This window comes from Chiloscyllium punctatum, chromosome 2 (genome assembly GCF_047496795.1).
Source record: "Chiloscyllium punctatum isolate Juve2018m chromosome 2, sChiPun1.3, whole genome shotgun sequence".
Classification (NCBI taxonomy): Eukaryota; Metazoa; Chordata; class Chondrichthyes; order Orectolobiformes; family Hemiscylliidae; genus Chiloscyllium; species Chiloscyllium punctatum.
The window spans coordinates 89071127-89091259 of record NC_092740.1 but is presented as its reverse complement, the minus strand read 5'-3'; the positions used below and the strand labels follow the sequence as shown (position 1 = coordinate 89091259).

The 20133-nt window shown below is 39.1% G+C and overlaps 1 protein-coding gene across 10 annotated transcripts in view; it reads right to left on the bottom strand.

Moving 5' to 3' along the window:
* The window catches only part of LOC140486348 (transducin-like enhancer protein 4), a 223372-nt gene that overhangs the window by 141386 nt on the left and 61853 nt on the right, over positions 1-20133 (bottom strand). For 4 of the 10 annotated variants that reach the window (XM_072585400.1, XM_072585409.1, XM_072585418.1 and 1 more), the window contains exon 5: positions 7582-7644. In XM_072585400.1, coding sequence (XP_072441501.1) covers positions 7582-7644 — 63 coding nt within the window. Of the gene's footprint in view, positions 1-1181; positions 1232-4410; positions 4516-7581; positions 7645-20133 lie in introns of those variants that run through there. The other 6 variants (XM_072585358.1, XM_072585367.1, XM_072585377.1 and 3 more) reach the window with 3 other exon arrangements.

Sequence of the window (20133 nt, the reverse complement as noted above, 5' to 3'; positions counted from 1 at the left end):
TTGCTAGAGAGCTGATTTGGATTGCAGAGTAATGCCAAAAGTGCACAGTGCGGGTTCAATCCCTGCACTGGCTGAGATCACCATGAAGGTCCTGCCTTCTCAACCGCACCCCTCGCACCAGTTGTCTCACCCTCAAATGAGTAAGCAGCCCAATGGTACTCTAGGAGTAAAGTAACTTTCCTCCAGATAGTATATAATATGGGAAAATATGATATTGTTTACTTCAGCAGGAAGGAAAAAAACAGAAACAGAGAACAAGTGAAGAATTTCGAGATGCAGAGGCATCTAGATGTTCTAGTTTAAAATATTACTGTGCAGGTACAGAATGTAACTAAGGTGACTTACGGAGTGAGAGAGGTATTGAACTCAAAAGGTTGTTAAGGCATTGGTGAGACCACATTTTGAAAAATATGTGCAGTCTTGGTTTCCTTATGAAAGGCGGATATAAATATGTTAGCGATGGATTGAGGAGATTTATTAGATTGATACCTGGAATGAAGAAGAAAGCTTGTACAGGCTGGACTGATTTTCATTGGAGTTTAGAAGAGGAGCAAGAGGCAATCTGATAATGTTTATAAGATTCTAAATGATCTTGACAAGGCAAAAATGGAAATGGCATTTCCTGTTGTGGATGAGTTCAGAACTAGGGCCCAGGGTTTTACAATAGGGGGTAACTTGTTTCCTGTGTTCATCCCATTACATAATAAGCATTTCCTCACCAAAGCATCTCCATAACTCCTGCATTTTTCTCTAGAAGCCAAATTACTGTTTCTTTTTTCTTTGCATTCTAATATCCGAGAGATTTGTTCCAGTTCTACTTGTATAGTACACTGCTCTATTAGAACTTTTTAAAAGGCATTTCTAACTAATTACTGAACATATGGAATTTCTAGGATGGACAGGTGAGATAGAGCCATTGCCGCAGAAAGGATCAAATTTCAGTGACTGCTCATTGAAACTATAAGCACAATCTTCCCCTCACTGGAGGTAAAAAGAAAGGTGGTAGGATGAGCAAATAATTGAAGAGTTAGTCCTAGATAGATACTCGTTGCCTTCATCCTACATCAGCAATGAAATGCTGGGCAAATAGGTCCAATGTGACCCACGCCCCTAGCACTCGCTGAGCCCCTGGCCTCTCCCAGTAATCCCTACCCTAAGAGACACGAAAGAAAAAGACTTACCTTCTCACCATTGAATCCCATGAAGACCAAGCCTCCAGCGATAATATCTAAAATCAAGAACCTGTCAATGTCCGATTGGCTGGCAGCGTCTAGTGAGGTGTGACGGTTCACATATGTGATTTACCAAAAACTGTGCCAAGAAGCTGATTGGAGCTCATTCCAGCGAGCTTACTCATTAGTCGAGACAGAGCCATGCCTTGAGAGTTAGGCAATACAATAGAAAATCTCAGCTGGTTTTTCCCATAGCTAATGTATGATTCATATTTCTCTAAATAGGAAGTAACTTCCAAACCATCGGGTATCTCTAAGTAAGTATGGTACTCCCATAATGCATCAATAAAAACACAATGTAAATTATAAATAGATCAAACTTAAATAAAAGCAAGATACTGCTGATGCTGTAAATCTGAAACAACACAGAAAATGTTGGAGAAATTCATCAGGTCTTACAGCATTTGTGAAGAGAGACACCGAGTTCATGTTTCTTGCCCTTCTTTCATAGAGATTCAAAGCATTACCTTGGTTTCTGTCTTCACAGATCCTGCTAGACCTGAGTTTCTACAGCATTTTGTATTTGTTTCAGGTCAAAGTAAAGGTTGTCTTCCAAACCGATGTTAATCATTATTCAGCATTCATCTAGTCTAGACATGAATCAGCTAAAAGTAAACTTACCTGATTGTCAGCAAATTCAAGTCACAGGCAGTATTATGATTCTATAGTCATGACCTTCTGACTGGAAATATCCACTCAATATCTAAAATTACCAGCAGTTAGACTTTTGCTTAGCTTTAAAAGTTCCCTCTTCAATATAAGTTTTGGAAGTATATTATAAAGCCTTATTTTGTTTTCCTGCAGATTTTGATTTTGCGTGCATGAGTCCATAATAATGACTTTTAATAATGTCTGATACATAAATTGCACGATTTTGAAGGGATCATAAACATAACTGCACAGTGTATTCAACCCCAATTCTAAGAACTGAAGCATGAAAGACTCAGAATAAACATAATTCACAATTTTTCATGACTGACTTAGTTTCATCCCATTTTGTGAAAGGCCATTAGCAGGAAATGAAGGTCACTCTTCTATTTTATTTCATCTAATTAACTGCCAATATCTTCCATGTAGTTGTCCAAGCTCCAAATAGCTCTTAAAGTAGCCCATTAAAAAACAACTAGCAATCAAGTCACATCTAAAGCCACTATCAGCTCCAATCAGAGGGCTCCAATTTCCTATTTTACAAAGGCAAAAAACTGAAGTACTACCTACACTTCAGATTGATTATTCAGTGACCCTTATCTACATCTTCACTCAGTGATTTGAATTTTAATCAAACCAAATGGAATAATTACCATTTCAAACTGTATTTGATACATTGAAAAAAAACAGAAATCTTCACAGACAACACAAGAGAGAAAAATTTCTACATAGCAAGTTTATCCAAATAAAATTTTATAAAACATATTTGCTAGAACCAGCTGCACAGTTACATGAGAAGGAGATTACCATAGAGATAAAATAATTCTTTATATGTTATTTTAGCATAGACAGTTTTATTAGCACTTTTGTATGACTGGCTTCATTGCAAAGAACATCAAACGTGTGGATTAAAAGATGGAAGCTTCATTGTCTAGTTGTGTTGTAGTTACAGCTACATTAATTAATGGATTTTTGGAGAGGTTGAAAATGAAAAAGAAAAATAGTTTGCCTCATTCATTGCATGTTTGAGCAAAGTTATGCTTCAGTGGGAAAATGAAATACTTAGTCTATTTATTCCATATTAAATATTTTTATCAAGAATTTAGCTTAAATAATTGATATTCCCTTATAAAACATGTATTTTTTAAAGATTAGTACTCAATAAGATTTCTGTAGGGGCAAAGGCTGAACCTAATTTAAAAAGGAAATTGCTACAACTCAAAGCACCAAATAAATAAAGACTCTCCAATTTTGGACTATAAGGTTGAACACCACTGGACCAGTTGAATACTAGGTGAAATGTCAACCATTTCCTAAAGGGTCTGCCAGTCTGCTAATTTTCAGTTGGAAATCAGGAGTTTAGGCTAAAATCAGTTACATTACAAAATCACAAAAAGGTTATGAAGCAATTGCTCGAAAATGAATACTTGGCCAAATGTCATATTGTGTAAATAAAGGTACCATTTCTGAGCTTTACCTCACTGCAACAGTAAAACACAACATCAATAGCCTTTCGCTGGATGGTGACCATTTATACTCTCTGCGCCATTATGTCATTTTTTTAAATTTCTTGGTTATTTTAGGAGTCTTTTCAGAAGGTACACAAGATTCTCGCACATCCTCATTAATCACCTTAAGAAATCATTATTATCCCTTCACATTTCAATTCCTCAAGGGATTGATAAACCTTATTGCAGCATAAGAGTTTTGCAAGACCGATATAATGACTAGGCACTAACTTTGAAAAGTGAAAAATGATATGTCATTAACATTTCTTTCAATGATTGGTTGAAAATAGGTTATTTGGAACTGTTGGAAGCAATGGTGGCGAGTCGATTGCACATTTTACCAGGGGAATTTGATTATTTTATGCGATCTGCACCGATAGATGGATCAATATTACCAACTGAAGAAATTAAGTGGGTCTGACATGAAATAGTTCAAGATATCTCTCAAACAATTAACATTAAAAGCAGTACGAAAAGCTAATAACAGATCATCTCTGCATGTCTAATGATATGGCAATGATTAAAATCTCACCAGACTTGCACATATCATACCAGCAGTAGCAACAGATAAAAACTTAATACTTTTCACTTCCATTTTAGAAAAGGCTCAGCTGATTATCAGAATCTCAATTTTTGTTTGGCTTTTTTGGAAAAACTAAACTGCCCAGAGCCCTCTGACTCAATCACTGGGAGAACATTAGGATGTTTATGCAGCACAGAAGATTTCACAACATTTTAACTCTCATGTGAATTACAGCCAATTTTTTTTAAATGTATAATTGCAAACCTAAACATTCATTAATTTTTATTTTTCCCTTCCTAACATAAGTTAGGACTTGAATTTATAACACACAAAATTCAACAATAATAGCTAGATTGAATTGAGCAATAATTTATGCCTGTATCTTTAAGTTAAAATTAAAATTAAAGGTAATGGATCCCTTTGCATGTGATCTCCCTCATTTTAATTGTTAAACTGGCTCCAGCAGTGGTAAGGAGAGTAATAAAATGGGTATACACACTGTAAGGGGCAGACTTTGAAGACCACGTACCCCGATGATGGCGTTTAGCTCAGCCATGGTCACTTGCTTGGCCCGCTCCACTGCCTGCACCACTTGCTGTTGGTGCTGAAAGTGAATTTCAGAAAGCAAATAATGTCAGTTTCATTTGCATTCTGTAGCATTAAGTCATTCTTAAACCTAAGAGTGAAAAACCTCATTGGTCAATGATGTATGTAATGTTCACAGAGCATATTGAACTGCTCAATCCAATCCCTTCTCTAAGACTTTCTTATGATAGCAATTCAAAGCTTGAATTAGTTAAATAGTTTAAAGTGCACAACAGAGAACTACAAGTCAATTAGTTATGCGATTACTAAAACTGTCCTTTCATCTTAGGTTGAAAAAAATTGACTTCTTTATAGAAAAAATCCAATGGATTGACAACCATATATGAAATGTAACATTATATACTGGGAGTATAAAGAAATTTTTATTATAAAACATTGTTTGAACTTAAATGATAAGTTCAAGTATCTTGAATATTTGCAAACTTCTAATAAATACATTAAAATAATCTGCTCTTCATAAACCTATTAAGACTTACACATGGAGAATCCAGTGCATTATGCCACCCTCAAAAAAGTTATTCACTAGCTTTCACAATTTACAAGAAAAAGCTACACTAAATACAAGTATAACAAGGTGGAGCTCAAAAATAAATTTCAATGTTTCCATCACTTCCTGCAGCAATTAGCCAAACTGAAAGATATCAAACAGCTAAGGCACCCACTAAACATACACCATCAAGTCCCCTCACAATTATTAGATTCATTAAAATCTACTGGCAGGATATAATGAAGAATCCAACCATGAGATGAAAGAAGAATCCTTCAGAATGAAAGGACACACTGTTATAATAGTTAATCTACAAGGTAGATTATACATGTAATTCATTTAGTGCCTTGTGACCCAAATTTTACTGTATAAGTGAATGGGTTTCAAACGAGTAAAATTTTGGCCTTATTTTCTCATCATATTCCGCAAAGTAATTCATAGCTTACAGATCTAACTATTCCAAGCAGCGGCAATCCTGAATGAATTGCCACTGCACTTAAAACTTCCCTGAACTGTGACCACTATTTCCAGGATTTCCTAATAGAGACATCGTCATAGTGTCATACAACATGGAAAACTACTCCTTTTGTCCAACTCGATCATGCCGACCAAGTTTCCCAGTCTAAACTCGTCCCACTTGCTTGCATTTGGCCCAGATCCTTCTAAACCTGAAACACTCAACCAGAGTGTACCTTGGGGAACTTTGTTGGAGCGAAGTAAAGTTGAAGAAGACGGGATACATTACTTTTTGGTGCAACTAACTGTCACAGAATGGGTTTAAAGGTTCAGTCTTCAAATATTACTGATTAGGGTATGAATGGGTAAGTGGATGAATAGCAGAGTGGGTAAATTGGTGAATGGGTAAGAGAGTAAATGGCTGAGTTGGTAAAGTAAGTGAGTTGGATAGTCATGTAGGGGGCAGGTGGATGGTTTATCAGATAGTTGGGATGGATCAAGGGGTAGTCAAGGAGGTAGGGATCAATGGTCAGGGAGCGATCGGAGATCGTCAGATGGGGTCGAGATGTCAATTCATTAATTCATTGAGGGTCAAATATGTTCCTGCACTAGATTTTTATTTGTCTAACATTTTGTGACTAATTATCCAGGTAACTATTGTGGAACAGTCTGAAGTCTCCACCTCAATTCCGTCATAAACATTCACGCAGGACCTTTAGGAATTGCCAATTGGAAATTAAATCTCTGAAGTAATTCCCATGTTAGTCCCCCTCTCAGGATTTCCAATATGTGTCTTCAATCACATATCTTGTCTCACAATGATCAAAGACTGCAAGATTTGATTCACAATATTTTTGCAATTTTATATCACTGGTACAATGCAGCCACTCTTCAGTATCAGTGGCTTCTTCACTAACACAGAAAGCTTACTTGACCCAATTCCTGTTGGACTCTTTTTTGAAGGCAAACATTTTAATTTTAAGCAGTATTTTTTAATTACACATATGATAGGTTGGAAGTGCAATATTAAGTCCCGTTAACACTGCAAACAAACCACTAAATCTGTTTACATTTATACACAAATCGTGTGGGATGACAGTGCTGTGATAGTACTGGTGTAGTGTAACTGGTGTCACCAGGCTAGTAAGCTAGAGGGTCAAGTCAATACTCTGGGAAAATTGGTCCAAGTCCCATCCTGTGAACTGAAATGAATCAGAGAATCACTACCGTGCAGAGAGAGGCCATTTGGACCATCGAGTCTGCACTCACCCTCCGAAGACCTGTAACTCTGCATTTACCATGGCTAATTCATTTAGATAGCATATCACAGGGAAATTTAGCTTGGCCAATCCACCTAACATGAACATCTTTGGATCATGGGAGGAAACTGGAGAACCCAGGTGAAACCCATGCAGACACAGGGAGAACTCCACACAGTCACCCAAGGCTAGAATTGAACCCAGGTCCCTGGTGCTGTGAGGCATTACTGAGCTACTGTATTGCCCACATAATTTAAAGTTAATTAATTAACCCGCAATTGAAAGTTCATCTCAGCATAATAGCATGAAGTTATTGAGGGTTTTAATAGTCATGGTACAGTGGTAGTGTCCCTACTTCTGAACTGCAAAGTCTGGATTCAAGTCCCACCTGCTCTCAAGGTGTATCATAACATGTCTGAACTGATTGATCAAAGATTTCTACAAATAAACCTTGCATAATTAGAAAAGTTATCAACACTCAATTTTAGGAAGGAAGCATGAAGAATACATATCTGCAAATTGTGTACACTTGATACATATTACAATAAACAAACCCCTTTGTGTGTAAGATTATGCCATTGAAAGCAATAAGCAGCTTAAAATGAATTTGATTTTACCATCTATGTTGGTCTGAAAACAGCTCAAAACATACAAGAGTTTTGAGTTCTGGTTCACCCAAAACAGCAAATTCTTTAAGATTTATAATACAAGTAAAAGGAAGAGACATCCAGTTCGAAGTTTATTTCTTCAATATCATCTAAGCAAGGAAAATGGATCAAAAATAAGATACATTCACATTCAGGAAGCCAAGTAACAGCTACATTACCAGAATCACAAATATGTAATATTAAGAGTAGCTTACCTCCTGAGACAGGAAAGGAATGACTTGGGCGCAAATGGCATTTAGTCTCTTGACAATCTCAGCCTGAAACAAAACAATAACCAGGTTTTTTTTGTCGTTAGTGCAATCATTGTTCCAATACATAAAGTAATAACTATATTTTCTTATTGCAGCAAACTAGCCTACAGAACAGTAACAAATTTAGCTGCTCATGTAACATGACGAGATAGCTGGCACCAATTAAAAATAAAATGAAATAAAACTTTTTCTCAAGGTAACATGTGGATCAATAAGGAGTGAAGAATCAGCAAAATTAGTGAGAATATACTTATTTACTGGAAAAACACATGCATATGGTTTATATCAAATGTGATTGCTTTCACCCTATTATACAACTTCTATTCCTTGTTAGGATATGGACTGCAGTAGCTGAGAGTGGAACAGGAGCAGTTACTAAAGGAGTTTTCAAAAAGTAATTGGATAAGTACTCAAGAGAAAAAAAGTGAACAACCATGGCGGGAGGGGGAAACAGCAATGGAGTAGAGTTGCTCTTACAGAGAGCCAGCAAAGATAAAATGAGTCAAATGACTTCCTGCAGTGTTGTCACTAGTCTGAGATTGTATAAATAATTAAATAAAGCATGCACATCCACTAGATATGTATTAGGGAGCATTTTTCTTCTGCAAGTTTGGAAACAGCAGTTCTAAATCTACTAACTAGAGTTTTATTCTGTTTAATTTTTCAGTCAAACAATACAAACAATTGTAACCCTGTCTTCCCAGCCCAGATTCACTCTTCCATGGTCCAAGGGATCTTTTAGGGGAGCAAGAGGACACTAGCTAAATACTGTGAATGAAATGACTCTATAATGTCATTGGAGCCGAAGTGCCTTTTAACCAAACCACTGCTTGTTGTTTCTTTCTCAATGTGCTAACCGTGTGTGACACTGCTAGCTGTCTAACTCCCACAAAAGGAGTTAACGTGTTTTGTTTTCTTTCTAAACTTATGAGGCTCCTGTGCATTTACATGTAACAAACAATCAGATTTTTAAAAAGGAATTCACAAGTTACAGAAAACAACTTTCATCATCAGATCAATAAAGTGCATGTGATTTTGATCATTTGGCTGAATACAAACATTCTACAGATCTGGATAAGATTGAAATGGTCCACCTATTTTTCTTTAAGATTACAGGAGACAATAAGCAAAATCAGGGAGGATAACTTATCCTAAGTATCAGAATAAGCTCATTTCAAACATCTAGAGAAAACATCTCCCCAGATATGGAGAAACCCATATGCACAGAGTTTCACATTATGCTCCCAACAAAACCACTAATACTTCAATATTATGCCTCAAATAGCTTTAAAAATCTTACTCATTGGCTAAATGAAAGTACAAAACATTACACAGATACTACAGCTGACTAGGACTTATCAAGTTCACACATCAGGTATATCACATCACACAATACTGTAGCGAGTACAATACAATAATGCCGTCTCATTTTCCAAACATGCACTACTAACTAAGACAAAAAGTATCCTGGAGTGATGTTAAAGTTGTAAGCTAATACATGATTTCAGGTGAATTAACCTTTGAACTTTGCTTTCCGGATTAGGCTAACATTAGAACCCCTTTATTATATCACTACTTTGTAGTTGCTAAATCATAAATTAAAGTCTGTGCTGATTCTTCAATAGGAGGCATTTACTATAATCCCATTTTCCCTGCCTTTCCCTGTAATCTTTTATATTCTATTCTGTCATTGGAAATAATTATCCAATTTCTTGTCAAATTACATGATAATATTTCACTCATATTCTTGGTCTGTAAGCTCAGTTGGCTGGGTGGCTAGCTTGTGATGTAGAGTAATGCCAATGGCATGGATTCAATTCCCACACCAGCTGAGATTACCTTTGAAAGACTCTCCTTCTCAAGATCTCCCCTCACCTGAGGTATGGTTACCCTCAGATTAAACTACCATCAGTTATCTCTCGCTAAAGACAAAGCAGCTGTATGGTCTGGTAAGACTGTGGCAACTTTACCATACTTCAAGAATGTCAAATTCCAATAAACTGTCATATCAAAAAAATTTTCTCATCTTTTCCTTTGCCATTTGGAATAATATTCTATGTTCATGTGCTCCTCCATCACCATCCCTGGCGACTTACTGTCCCACCAGTAAAGAGGTAACAGAACATTGATAGTATCGTCAGGAGGAAGCCACCCTCTGAGTTCTCAATATCAGTTCTGGTCCCATCAAGTCTAATGGAATGGCATCAGATTAAAAAGGGCAAAGGAATTTCATGTTAATTAAAATCTACTGCCCTTTTCCAGCGATAAACAAATGCTCTTCTAAAAATAGTTAGGAACCAGCACTGAGGATGCTAAGACCACAGAATACAGCATAGGCTGGGGACTTCAACGTCCATCACCCCAAGATTAGCTTGGTAGTATGATTACCGATTTGAGGTGGCTGAGTCCTGAGGTTATAAGTGGAAAATTAGGACAATGCTAGATTAGTGGCAGTTGCCAAGACAATGAATATAAAAGAAGGAACCTCTTTAATTTCTCCCTCACCAAACTACTTGGCATAGACATATCTGTCCATGACAGTATGACCATTGCTGGGTCCTTATGGACAGTTTCATCTTCATATTGAGGATTCTCTCCATGTTTTGTGACACTACCAGTAGCTAAATGAAATAGATTCAGTTCGCCGAGCTGGGAATTTGTGTTGCAGACGTTTCGTCCCCTGTCTAGGTGACATCCTCAGTGCTTGGGAGCCTCCTGTGAAACGCTTCTGTGATGTTTCCTCCGGCATTTATAGTGGCCTGTCTCTGCCGCTTCCAGTTGTCAGTTCCAGCTGTCCACTGCAGTGGTCGGTATATTGGGTCCAGGTCGATGTGCTTATTGATTGAATCTGTGGATGAGTGCCATGCCTCTAGGGATTCCCTGGCTGTTCTGTTTGGCTTGTGCAAGGACTGCACAAAACACTACATAGGACAAACAGGAAGACAGCTAACAATCAGCATCCATGAACACCAACTAGCCACGAAACGACACGACCAGCTATCCTTAATAGCCACACATGCAGATGACAAGCAACATGAGTTTGACTGGGACAACACTACTATTATAGGACAAGCCAAACAGAGAACAGCCAGGGAATTCCTAGAGGCATGGCACTCATCCACAGATTCAATCAATAAGCACATCGACCTGGACCCAATATACCGACCACTACAATGGAGAGCTGGAACTGACAACCGAAGCGGCAGAGACAAACCACTATAAATGCCGGAGGAATCATCACAGAAGCGCTTCACAGGAGGCTCCCAAGCACTGAGGATGTCACCTAGACAGGGGACGAAACATCTGCAACACAAATTCCCAGCTCGGCGAACAGAACCACAACAACGAGCACCCAAGCTACAAATCTTCTCACAAACTTTGAGATAGATTCAGAATAGGACATTGAGAGGTGCTAAGGGCCATCAGCAGCTGTAGCAAAATTGTATTCTACCACAATTTGTAACTCTATAACTGTTGCATTATGTAGCACAGCAATATGCAATGTAGCTTTAAGAAGCATGCTCATGGTATTACCAATTTATCACAGTGCGTAATCTGAAGACATACAGGTCTCAGATTCCCTCCCAAGTGGGATCACTTGAAGCATGACACATTACAGAGGAACTTCAATTATCTGAAGGACACAAGCAGGGAGTATTTTGTTCGGTTAACTGAGTGCCAAATAATCGAATGTCGGATAACATAGTGAACCAAGTGTTAACCTTGCGATCTTGTTCGGATAATCCAACATTCAGTTGATTGGATGGTGGATAATCAAGGTTCTTCTATATGGATGCATGTTGCTGTTTGTAGCCAACTAGCTTAACATTAGCCCAGACACTGAAATGCCGGTGACTGTAATATATGCATATAGAAGGTACTGCAATAAAAATCTATGGAATCAATGAGTTTTGAGAAGATTTGGAGCTCTTGTTGAGGCTCTGGATGTAAGTTTGCTCGCTGAGCTGGAAAGTTCGTTTTCAGACGTTTTGTCACCATACTAGGTAATATCATCAGTGAGCTTCCGGATGAAGTATTTGTTGGCATGTCCGGTTTTCTATGTATGTGTTTCGGTTTCCTTCGGTTAGGGATGGCATTTCCTGTGGTGACATCATTTCTTGTTCTTTTTCTCAGGGGTGGTAAATGGGATCCAAGTCAATGTGTTGGTTAATTGAGTTCCATGCTTCTAGGAATTCTCTTGCATGTCTCTGTGTGGCTTGTCCTAGGATGGATGTGTTGTCCCAGTTGAAGTGGTGTCCTTCCTCATCTGTATATAAGGATACTAATGACAGAGGGTCATGTCGTTTTGTGGCTAGTTGATGTTCATGTAAACTGGTGGCTCGTTTTCTGCCTGTTTGCCCAATGCAGTGTTTGTTACAGTTCTTGTAAGGTATTTTGTAAATGGCATTAGTTTTGTTTTTTGTCTGTGTAGGGTCTTTCAATTCATTAACTGCTTTTTAAGTGTGTTGATAGGTTTTGGGTTACCATGATGCCAAGAGATCTCAGTAGTCTGGCAGTCATTTCCGGCAATGTGTGGAATCTTCTTGGACTCATGTACTGTCCCATCAGGTATGTGTACCCTGCTAGAAGCAAAAGCACACAAAATGATGGCAGATCAATCACCTGGCATTCAGAAGGGATTTGGGAAATAACATTTTCACTCAGGGGGTTGATGACAATCTAGAATACATTGCCTGGAAAGATAGTGAAGGCTGGAAGCCTTACTACCTTTAAAAATATTTGGATGAGTATTTCAAATATCTTTACATTCAAGAGTATGGACAACTGCAGGAAATTGGGATTAGTGCACTTTTAGTGGTAGTTACATCGGTGCAGACTTGATGGGCCAAAAGGCCTTTTCTGTGCAATATGAATCTATAGTATATCCTTTACTCTAATTATCATCAAGCCATGAGATCAAACCTGACAAATGAGAAGTGTAGAAGAACATGTCAGGAGCAATACCAAGCATACCTAAAAATGAGCTGCCAATACAGTGAAGCTACAATAAAGGCTTAATAGTAAACAACTAAAGAAACGTGCAATATAAATAAATGATTCCATAACCAACAGATTACAAAGACTTTCAGAACTGAAACATCCTGACATGAACAGTGGACAATTAAACAACAACATGGAGGAGGCTTCATGAACATCACCATCCTTAATCACAGTAGGGCCCAGCACATGCACACAAAAAGACAAGACTGAAGTATTGGCAACTGTCATCACCCAGAAAGGCTGATGCATAACTTATCTTAGATTCCTCCCAAGGTCCTCAGCTTGCCAGACATCAGTTAATCATATTCATGCCATGTGTTAACATGAAACAACTGAGGACACAGGATAAAACAAAGGCTATAGGCCCCTTAATACATTGGTTGTTATATTGAAGACTTGTGTTCCAAAGTCAGTCATGCCTCCAAGCTGTTTCAGTACTGCTACAACACAGATCTACCCAACAATGTGAAAAATTGCCTGATTAACTTATTTCCATTAAAATGCAAGGCAAGTCCAATCTGGCCACTTACTGACCCATCAGTCCATCCACAATCAACAAAATGAAATAAGGTATGGCCAACTCTGTAATCCAGTGGCACTTATCAATTTCAGTTTAAAATCCACCATGATGATATAGCTCTAGATCTTATTACAACCTTGAAGCAAGTATGGCTATAAGAGTTGAATTACCAGAGGCAAGATGAAAATAAATGTTCTTGATATCAAGACAATATTTCATCAAATCTGGTATTAACCAGCCCTAATAAATAAAAGTTAACGGGAATTAGAGGAGAATTTGCCACTTCATCAATTAGTTCTGGGCAAGAATGGCCATTGGAATCTTTCTCAATCCAGAATCTATTAAGGCCATTAAGTGATCAATTCATAATCAATTGCCCTCACCATCATTCTGCAAGGAGCAAAAGAAAAAAAAAAAGAGTTTACCTTCCCATCACTGGATTTCCTGTGTAGGCTTCAACTGACATATCTTACAATCCAGAAGCTAACAGTCTCTACTGATTAGCAGCTTCTAGGAAGCTGAAACACCACTGTTGAGGCTTGTAATAGGGCTAGCACCTGGGCAAACCATATCAGTCAGCTTATAACAAACTGATTAGCATACAGCCACTCAAATGTTCTCAGCAATGGGATTGAGAAGTTCCTTGACACCTAACAAGCTCACCTCCACATCGCTATTTAGCCTCAAAACGGAAAACTGGTGACCTAGATTTGGGGAAAATAATTTGTAGCAACAAGGAAATTATTACAGTAGCTGCATTGGAGATTCAGACTATCTTGGACAAACTATCATTACAAGAAATTATTGGAAGATCATAAAACACAGAATTCCGGTGAGGGAGAATGTTAGATTAAAGATTGGTTGGAAGAAAGAAGGAAAAAAAAAGAGAACAGAAGTGAGAAATGCTTCTAGGGAATGGATTCTGTTCGTTGTGATTGCCCACAGGATGCTGTAGAAGAGGAAAGGGTTCATCACCTTTAAAAATTATGCCTTATGTGACTCGGCCAAAAAGGATAATAGAATTATTTCTGAGTTAATCCAAGATGGAGGATGGGAAGAATTTCTGGCTGTAACAGCTGCTCTTTTTTTTTTGAGGTATTTTAGCTGCTGGAGTTGATTTCCTCGAATTCCAGGAGCAGCAAGTACTGTCAAGTACTGTTTTATATGCTATTGCACGGTTTTGGAACTTTGGAAAAAAAAAGTCAAAACAGGAGGGAGAGAGAGAGAGAGAGAGAGAGAGAGAGAGAGAGAGAGAGAGAGAGAGCGCGAGAGAGAATCTGCACAGTTACTGTCTTTGCTGTTTTGAATTCATGTTTCACTGGACATCGTTAATTTTCCCAGATGCACACCAAACAGTTAAATTCACAACTAATCTTGGAGGAACCTGTTTGGGCGAAGTTCACAACACAGAATCAGATAAGTTAAACGTTGTTTTAAGTGTGTCCAATAGAAAGGCTACAGTAGTGAGTAGAGCAGGTTCTTTCTTGATTATGCTTTTGGAGCTAGGTCTCTAGATTAAACTTAAAATATAAGCCATAACTATTAATTTAATCTGGTACGGTGTTTTGTAGAGGAATAAGACGGTGTTATTTTCTGGGTCTGTAGATTGTGAATGAGCAAAAATGGCATTTAGTACAGTGATATGTACTTCTTGTCAGATGTGGGAGTTTAAAGAGAATTTAAGGGTTACTGCAGATTTTATCTGCCATAAATGCTGTTGGATGCGAATCTTATCAGATCAAACGGGTCAGTTGGAGAGACAGTTAGAAGCAATGAGGAATTTGCAACAGCAACAGTATGTTATGGATAGCAGTTTAGGAAGGGGGGAAGTCTCAGATACAGTCACATAGATGGGTTAACTCTAGGAAAGGTAAGAGAGGTAGGCTCCTAGTGCAGGAGTCTTTTATGGCTATACCCATTTCAAGCAGGTATGCTGTTTTGGAAAATGTAGGGGGTGATGGATTCTCAGGGAACATAGCACGAACAGCCAAGTTTCTGGTATTGAGAGTGGCTCTAATGCAATGAGAGGTACGTCCATTTTCAACAGATCAATTGTGTTAGGGGATTCTGTAGTCCGAGGTACAGACAAGCGTTTCTGTGGCCAGCAGTGAAACAGCAGAATGGTGTGTTGCTTCCCTGGTGCCAGGATCAAGGATGTCTCAGAGAGGCTGCAGAATGTTCTCAGGGGGGAGAAGTTACTGAGGGCAGAAATAGGAGCATAGAACAGATGAATGCATGGCTGAGGAGCTGGTGTTTGGGAGAAGGATTCATATTTTTGGATCATTGGAATCTCTTTGGGGTAGAAGTGACATGAAAAAGGACGGATTGCAGCTAAATTGGAAGGGGACTAATATACTGGCAGGGAAATTTGCTACAGGTGCTTGGGAGGATTTAAACTAGTAAGGTGGTGGGGGGGGGAAACCCAGGGAGATAGTGAGGAAAGAGATTAATCTGAGAATGGTACAGTTGAGAACAGAAGCGAGTCAAACAGTCAGGGCAGGCAGGGACAAGGTAGGACTAATAAATTAAACTGCATTTATTTCAATGCACAGGGCCTATCAGGGAAGGTAGATGAACTCAAAGCATGGTTAGGAACATGGGACTGGGATATCATAGCAATTACAGAAACATGGCTCAGAAATGGGCAGGATTGGTAGCTTAATGTTCCAGGATACAAATGCTACAGGAAGGATAGAAAGGGAGGCAAGAGAAGAGGGGCAGTGGCATTTTTGATAAGGGATAGCATTACAGCTGTGTTGAGGCAGGACAATCCCGGAAATACATCCAAGGAAGTTATTTGGGTGGAACTGAGAAATAAGAAAGGGATGATCACCTTATTGGGATATATTTATAGACCCCCGAATAGTCAGAGGGAAATTAAGAAACAAACTTGTAAGGAGATCTCAGCTACCTGTAAGAATAATAAGGTGGTTATGGTAGGGGATTTTAACTTTCCAAACATAGACTGGGACTGCCATAGTGTTAAAGGTTTAGATGAAGAGGAATTTCTTAAGTGCGCACAAGACAATTTTCTGATTCAGTATATGAATGTACCTACTAGAGAAGGTGCAAACCTTGACCTACTCTTGGGAAATAAGGCAGGGCAGGTGACTGAGGTGTCAGTGGGGGAGCACTTTGGGGCCAGCGACCATAATTCTATTAGATTTAAAATAGTGACGGAAAAGGATAGACCAGATCTAAAAGTTGAAGTTCTAAATTGGAGAAAGGCCAATTTTGACGGTATTAGGCAGGAACTTTCAAAAGCTGATCGGGGGCAGATGTTCACAGGTAAAGGGACGGCTGGAAAATGGGAAGCCTTCAGAAATGAGATAACAAGAATCCAGAGAAAGTATATTCCTGTCACGGTGAAAGGAAAGGCTGGTAGGTATAGGGAATGCTGGAAGACTGAAGAAATTGAGGGTTTGGTTAAGAAAAAGAAGGAAGCACATGTAAGGTATAGACAGGATAGATCGTGTGAATCCTTAGAGTATAAAGGAAGTACGGGTATACTTAGGAGGGAAATCAGGAGCGCAAAAAGGGGACATGAGATAGCATTGGCAAGTAGAGTTAATGAGAATCCAAAGGATTTTTACAAATACATTAAGGACAAAAGGGTAACTTAGGAGAGATTAGGGCCACTCAAAGATCAGCAAGGCAGCCTTTGTGTGGAGCCACAGAAAAGGGGAGATTCTAAATGAGTATTATGCATCAGTATTTACTGTGGAAAAGGATATGGAAGATATAGACTGTAGGGAAATAAATGGTGACATCTTGCAAAATGTCCAGATTACAGAGGAGGAAGTGCTGGGTGTCTTGAAATGGTTAAAGGTGGATAAATCCCCAGGACCTGATCAGGTGTACCCGAGAACTCTGTGGGAAGCTAGAGAAGTGATTGTTGGGCCTCTTGCTGAGAGATTTGTCAATACTCACAGGTGAGGTGCTGGAAGACTAGAGGTTGGCAAACATGGTGCCACTATTTAAGAAAGGTGGAAAGGACAAGCCAGGGAACTATAGACCAGTGAGCCTGACCTCGGTGGTGGGCAAGTTGTTGGAGGGAATCCTGAGGGACAGGATGTACATGTATTTGGAAAGGCAAGGACTGATTCAGGATAGTCAACATGGCTTTGTGCTTGGGAAATCATGTCTCACAAACTTGATTGAGTTTTTTGAAGAAGTAACAAAGAGGATTGATGAGGGCAGAGCGGTAGATGTGATCTATATGGACTTCAGTAAGGCATTCAACAAGGTTCCCCATGGGAGACTGATTAGAAGGTTAGATCTCATGGAATACAGGGAGAACTAGCCATTTGGATACAGAAATGGCTCAAAGGTAGAAGACAGAGGGTGATGGTGGAGGGTTGTTTTTCAGACTGGAGGGCTGTGACCAGTGGAGTGCCACAAGGATCAGTGCTGGGTCCTCTACTTTCTGTCATTTACATAAATGATTTGGATGCAAGAATAAGAGGTACAGTTAGTAAGTTTGCAGATGACACTAAAATTGGAGATGTAGTGGACAGCGAAGAACGTTACCTCAGATTACAACAGGATCTTGATCAGATGGGCTAATGGGCTGAGAAGTGGCAGATGGAGTTTAATTCAGATAAATGCGAGATGCTGCATTTTGGGAAAGCAAATCTTAGCAGGACTTATACACTTAATAGTAAGGTCCTAGGGAGTGTTGCTGAACAAAAAGAGACCTTGGAGGACAGGTTCATAGCTCCTCGAAAGTGGAGTCGCAGGTTGATAGGATTGTGAAGGCGGCGTTTTTTATGCTTTCCTTTATTGGTCAGAGTATTGAGTACAGGAGTTGGGAGGTCATGTTGTGGCTGTACAGGACATTAGTTAGGCCACCGCTGGAATATTGCGTTCAATTCTGGTCTCCTTCCTATCGGAAAGATGTTGTGAAATTTGAAAGGGTTCAGAAAAGATTTACAAAGATGTTGCCAAGGTTGGATGATTTGAGCTATAAGGGAGAGGCTGAACAGGCTGGGGTTGTTTCCCCTGGAGCGTCGGAGGCCGAGGGGTGACCTTATTGAGTCTTACAAATTATGAGGGGCATGGACAGGGTAAATAAGCAAAGTCTTTTCCATGGAGTTGGGGAGTCCAGACTAGAGGGCATAGGTTTAGTGTGAGAGAGGAAAAATATAGAAGAGACGTCAGGGGCAACTTTTTCACGCAGAGGGTGGTACGGGTATGGAATGAGCTGCCAGAGGAAATGGTGGAGGCTGGTACAATTGCAACATTTAAGAGGCACTTGGATAGGTATATGAATAGGAAAGGTTTGGAGGAATATGGACCGGCTGCTGTCAGGTGGGACTAGATTGAGTTGGGATATCTGGTCATCATGGACAAGTTGGACCGAAGGGTCTGTTTCCATGCTGTAGATCTCCATGAGTCTATGAGTTCAATGAGGAAATGAACAATTATAAAAAGCAGAAACATATTGGTTAAGCTATGTGTAATGTTCGGTTGTTCTGTGTTAAAAATCACACAACACCAGGTTATAGTCCAACAAGTTTATTTGGAAGCACGAGCTTTCAGAGCGCTGCTCTTTCATCAGGTGGTTGTTCTGTGTTTGCTTATGACAGTGTATTTACTACTGATTTTCACTTTGCTTAATTGGTTGAATTTGGATGTGGACTGAGGGAAAAATAGCCAAAGCTCTTAGGAGCTAGAAGCCAGAGGTATTAGCACGAATGAAACCTTTTGAAGAATTTTCTAATTATTGTAAACAAAGTACTTTCACACATATAAGCAGGTATATCAACACTGCATGTCATAAAGATACTAACAATAAAATAAAACAGATAAGATAAATAACAGACTTAGAAGAATCCTGATAAGATCACAGTTAGAATTCTACATCAAAATCTGTCTCTAAAATACAGTGGAGACTTTGATCCATTAAAAAGGGTATCATAGTATGCTGCCTGTATGACAAAAATTGTGTGTGTTTTGGTTTGAAATTTTAAACATATGGCACAAGGCTGTCAGAAGTGATTAGAGTTCTAAAAAGATTGGACACAGTTACATGATTAAATACAAAGGAATTCAGAATGGGCAGCCACATCTTCCCAACTCTTGAGCAATATTAGCAATGGAAAATTAGTTGGGAAGATATGGCAAGATCAGAAAAAATGAGATTCATTATGTCAAGAAAAATAATGTCCAATTTTGCGTCAAGACAAGAATCTTGCTCGCAAGTGGCAAGAGGTCTTTTGGTTTGCATTAAGGCTCATTACTACTTATTCTCTGCTGATTTATATTCAATTTGCCATTTTTCCACATAGCAGAGAGAAATTAGACAGTGACAGTTCCCAAAATGAAAGTCAGAGTAGATGCTTGTAACTCGTGATATGCTCCTCCTGGGATCTCCATGTTGGTCAGCAGAAAACAACATCTCAGAACATACTCCATGGGCAGCAACTGCCTGCACCACAGGTTATGGAAGTTGGCATCATACATGCACCAACCTCATCACATCATCATGGCACATCTCTGCTCACTCAGAATACAGTTCTCAACTTCAATACTGAATTTTGGAGCACAGATACCTTTAATTGTAATTCTGTTGGCTCACTTATTTGAGCTCAAGGACAGGGACCCATCTTGTGCATCAAAACAACTTACATCTCAGGTTCTTCATGTACTTCCTCTGTATTCATTCACTTTGTATCTATGTAGGTGCTCAGAGCATCCTTTTTTTTATTCACTTATGGGACATGGATGTCACTGGCTGGCCAGTACTTATTGCCCATTCCTTGTTACCCTTGGAAGAGGTGATGATGAGCTGCCTCCTTGATTGGCTATCGTCCATGTGCTGTAGGTAGGCCCACAATGCACAATTTCAGGATTTTGACTCAGCAACTGTGAAGGAACAGGAATATATTTCTAAGTCAGGATGATGAGTGGCTTGGAGAGGAAATTGCAGGTAGTGGAGTTCCCATATATCAGCTACCTTGGTCCTAATAGGT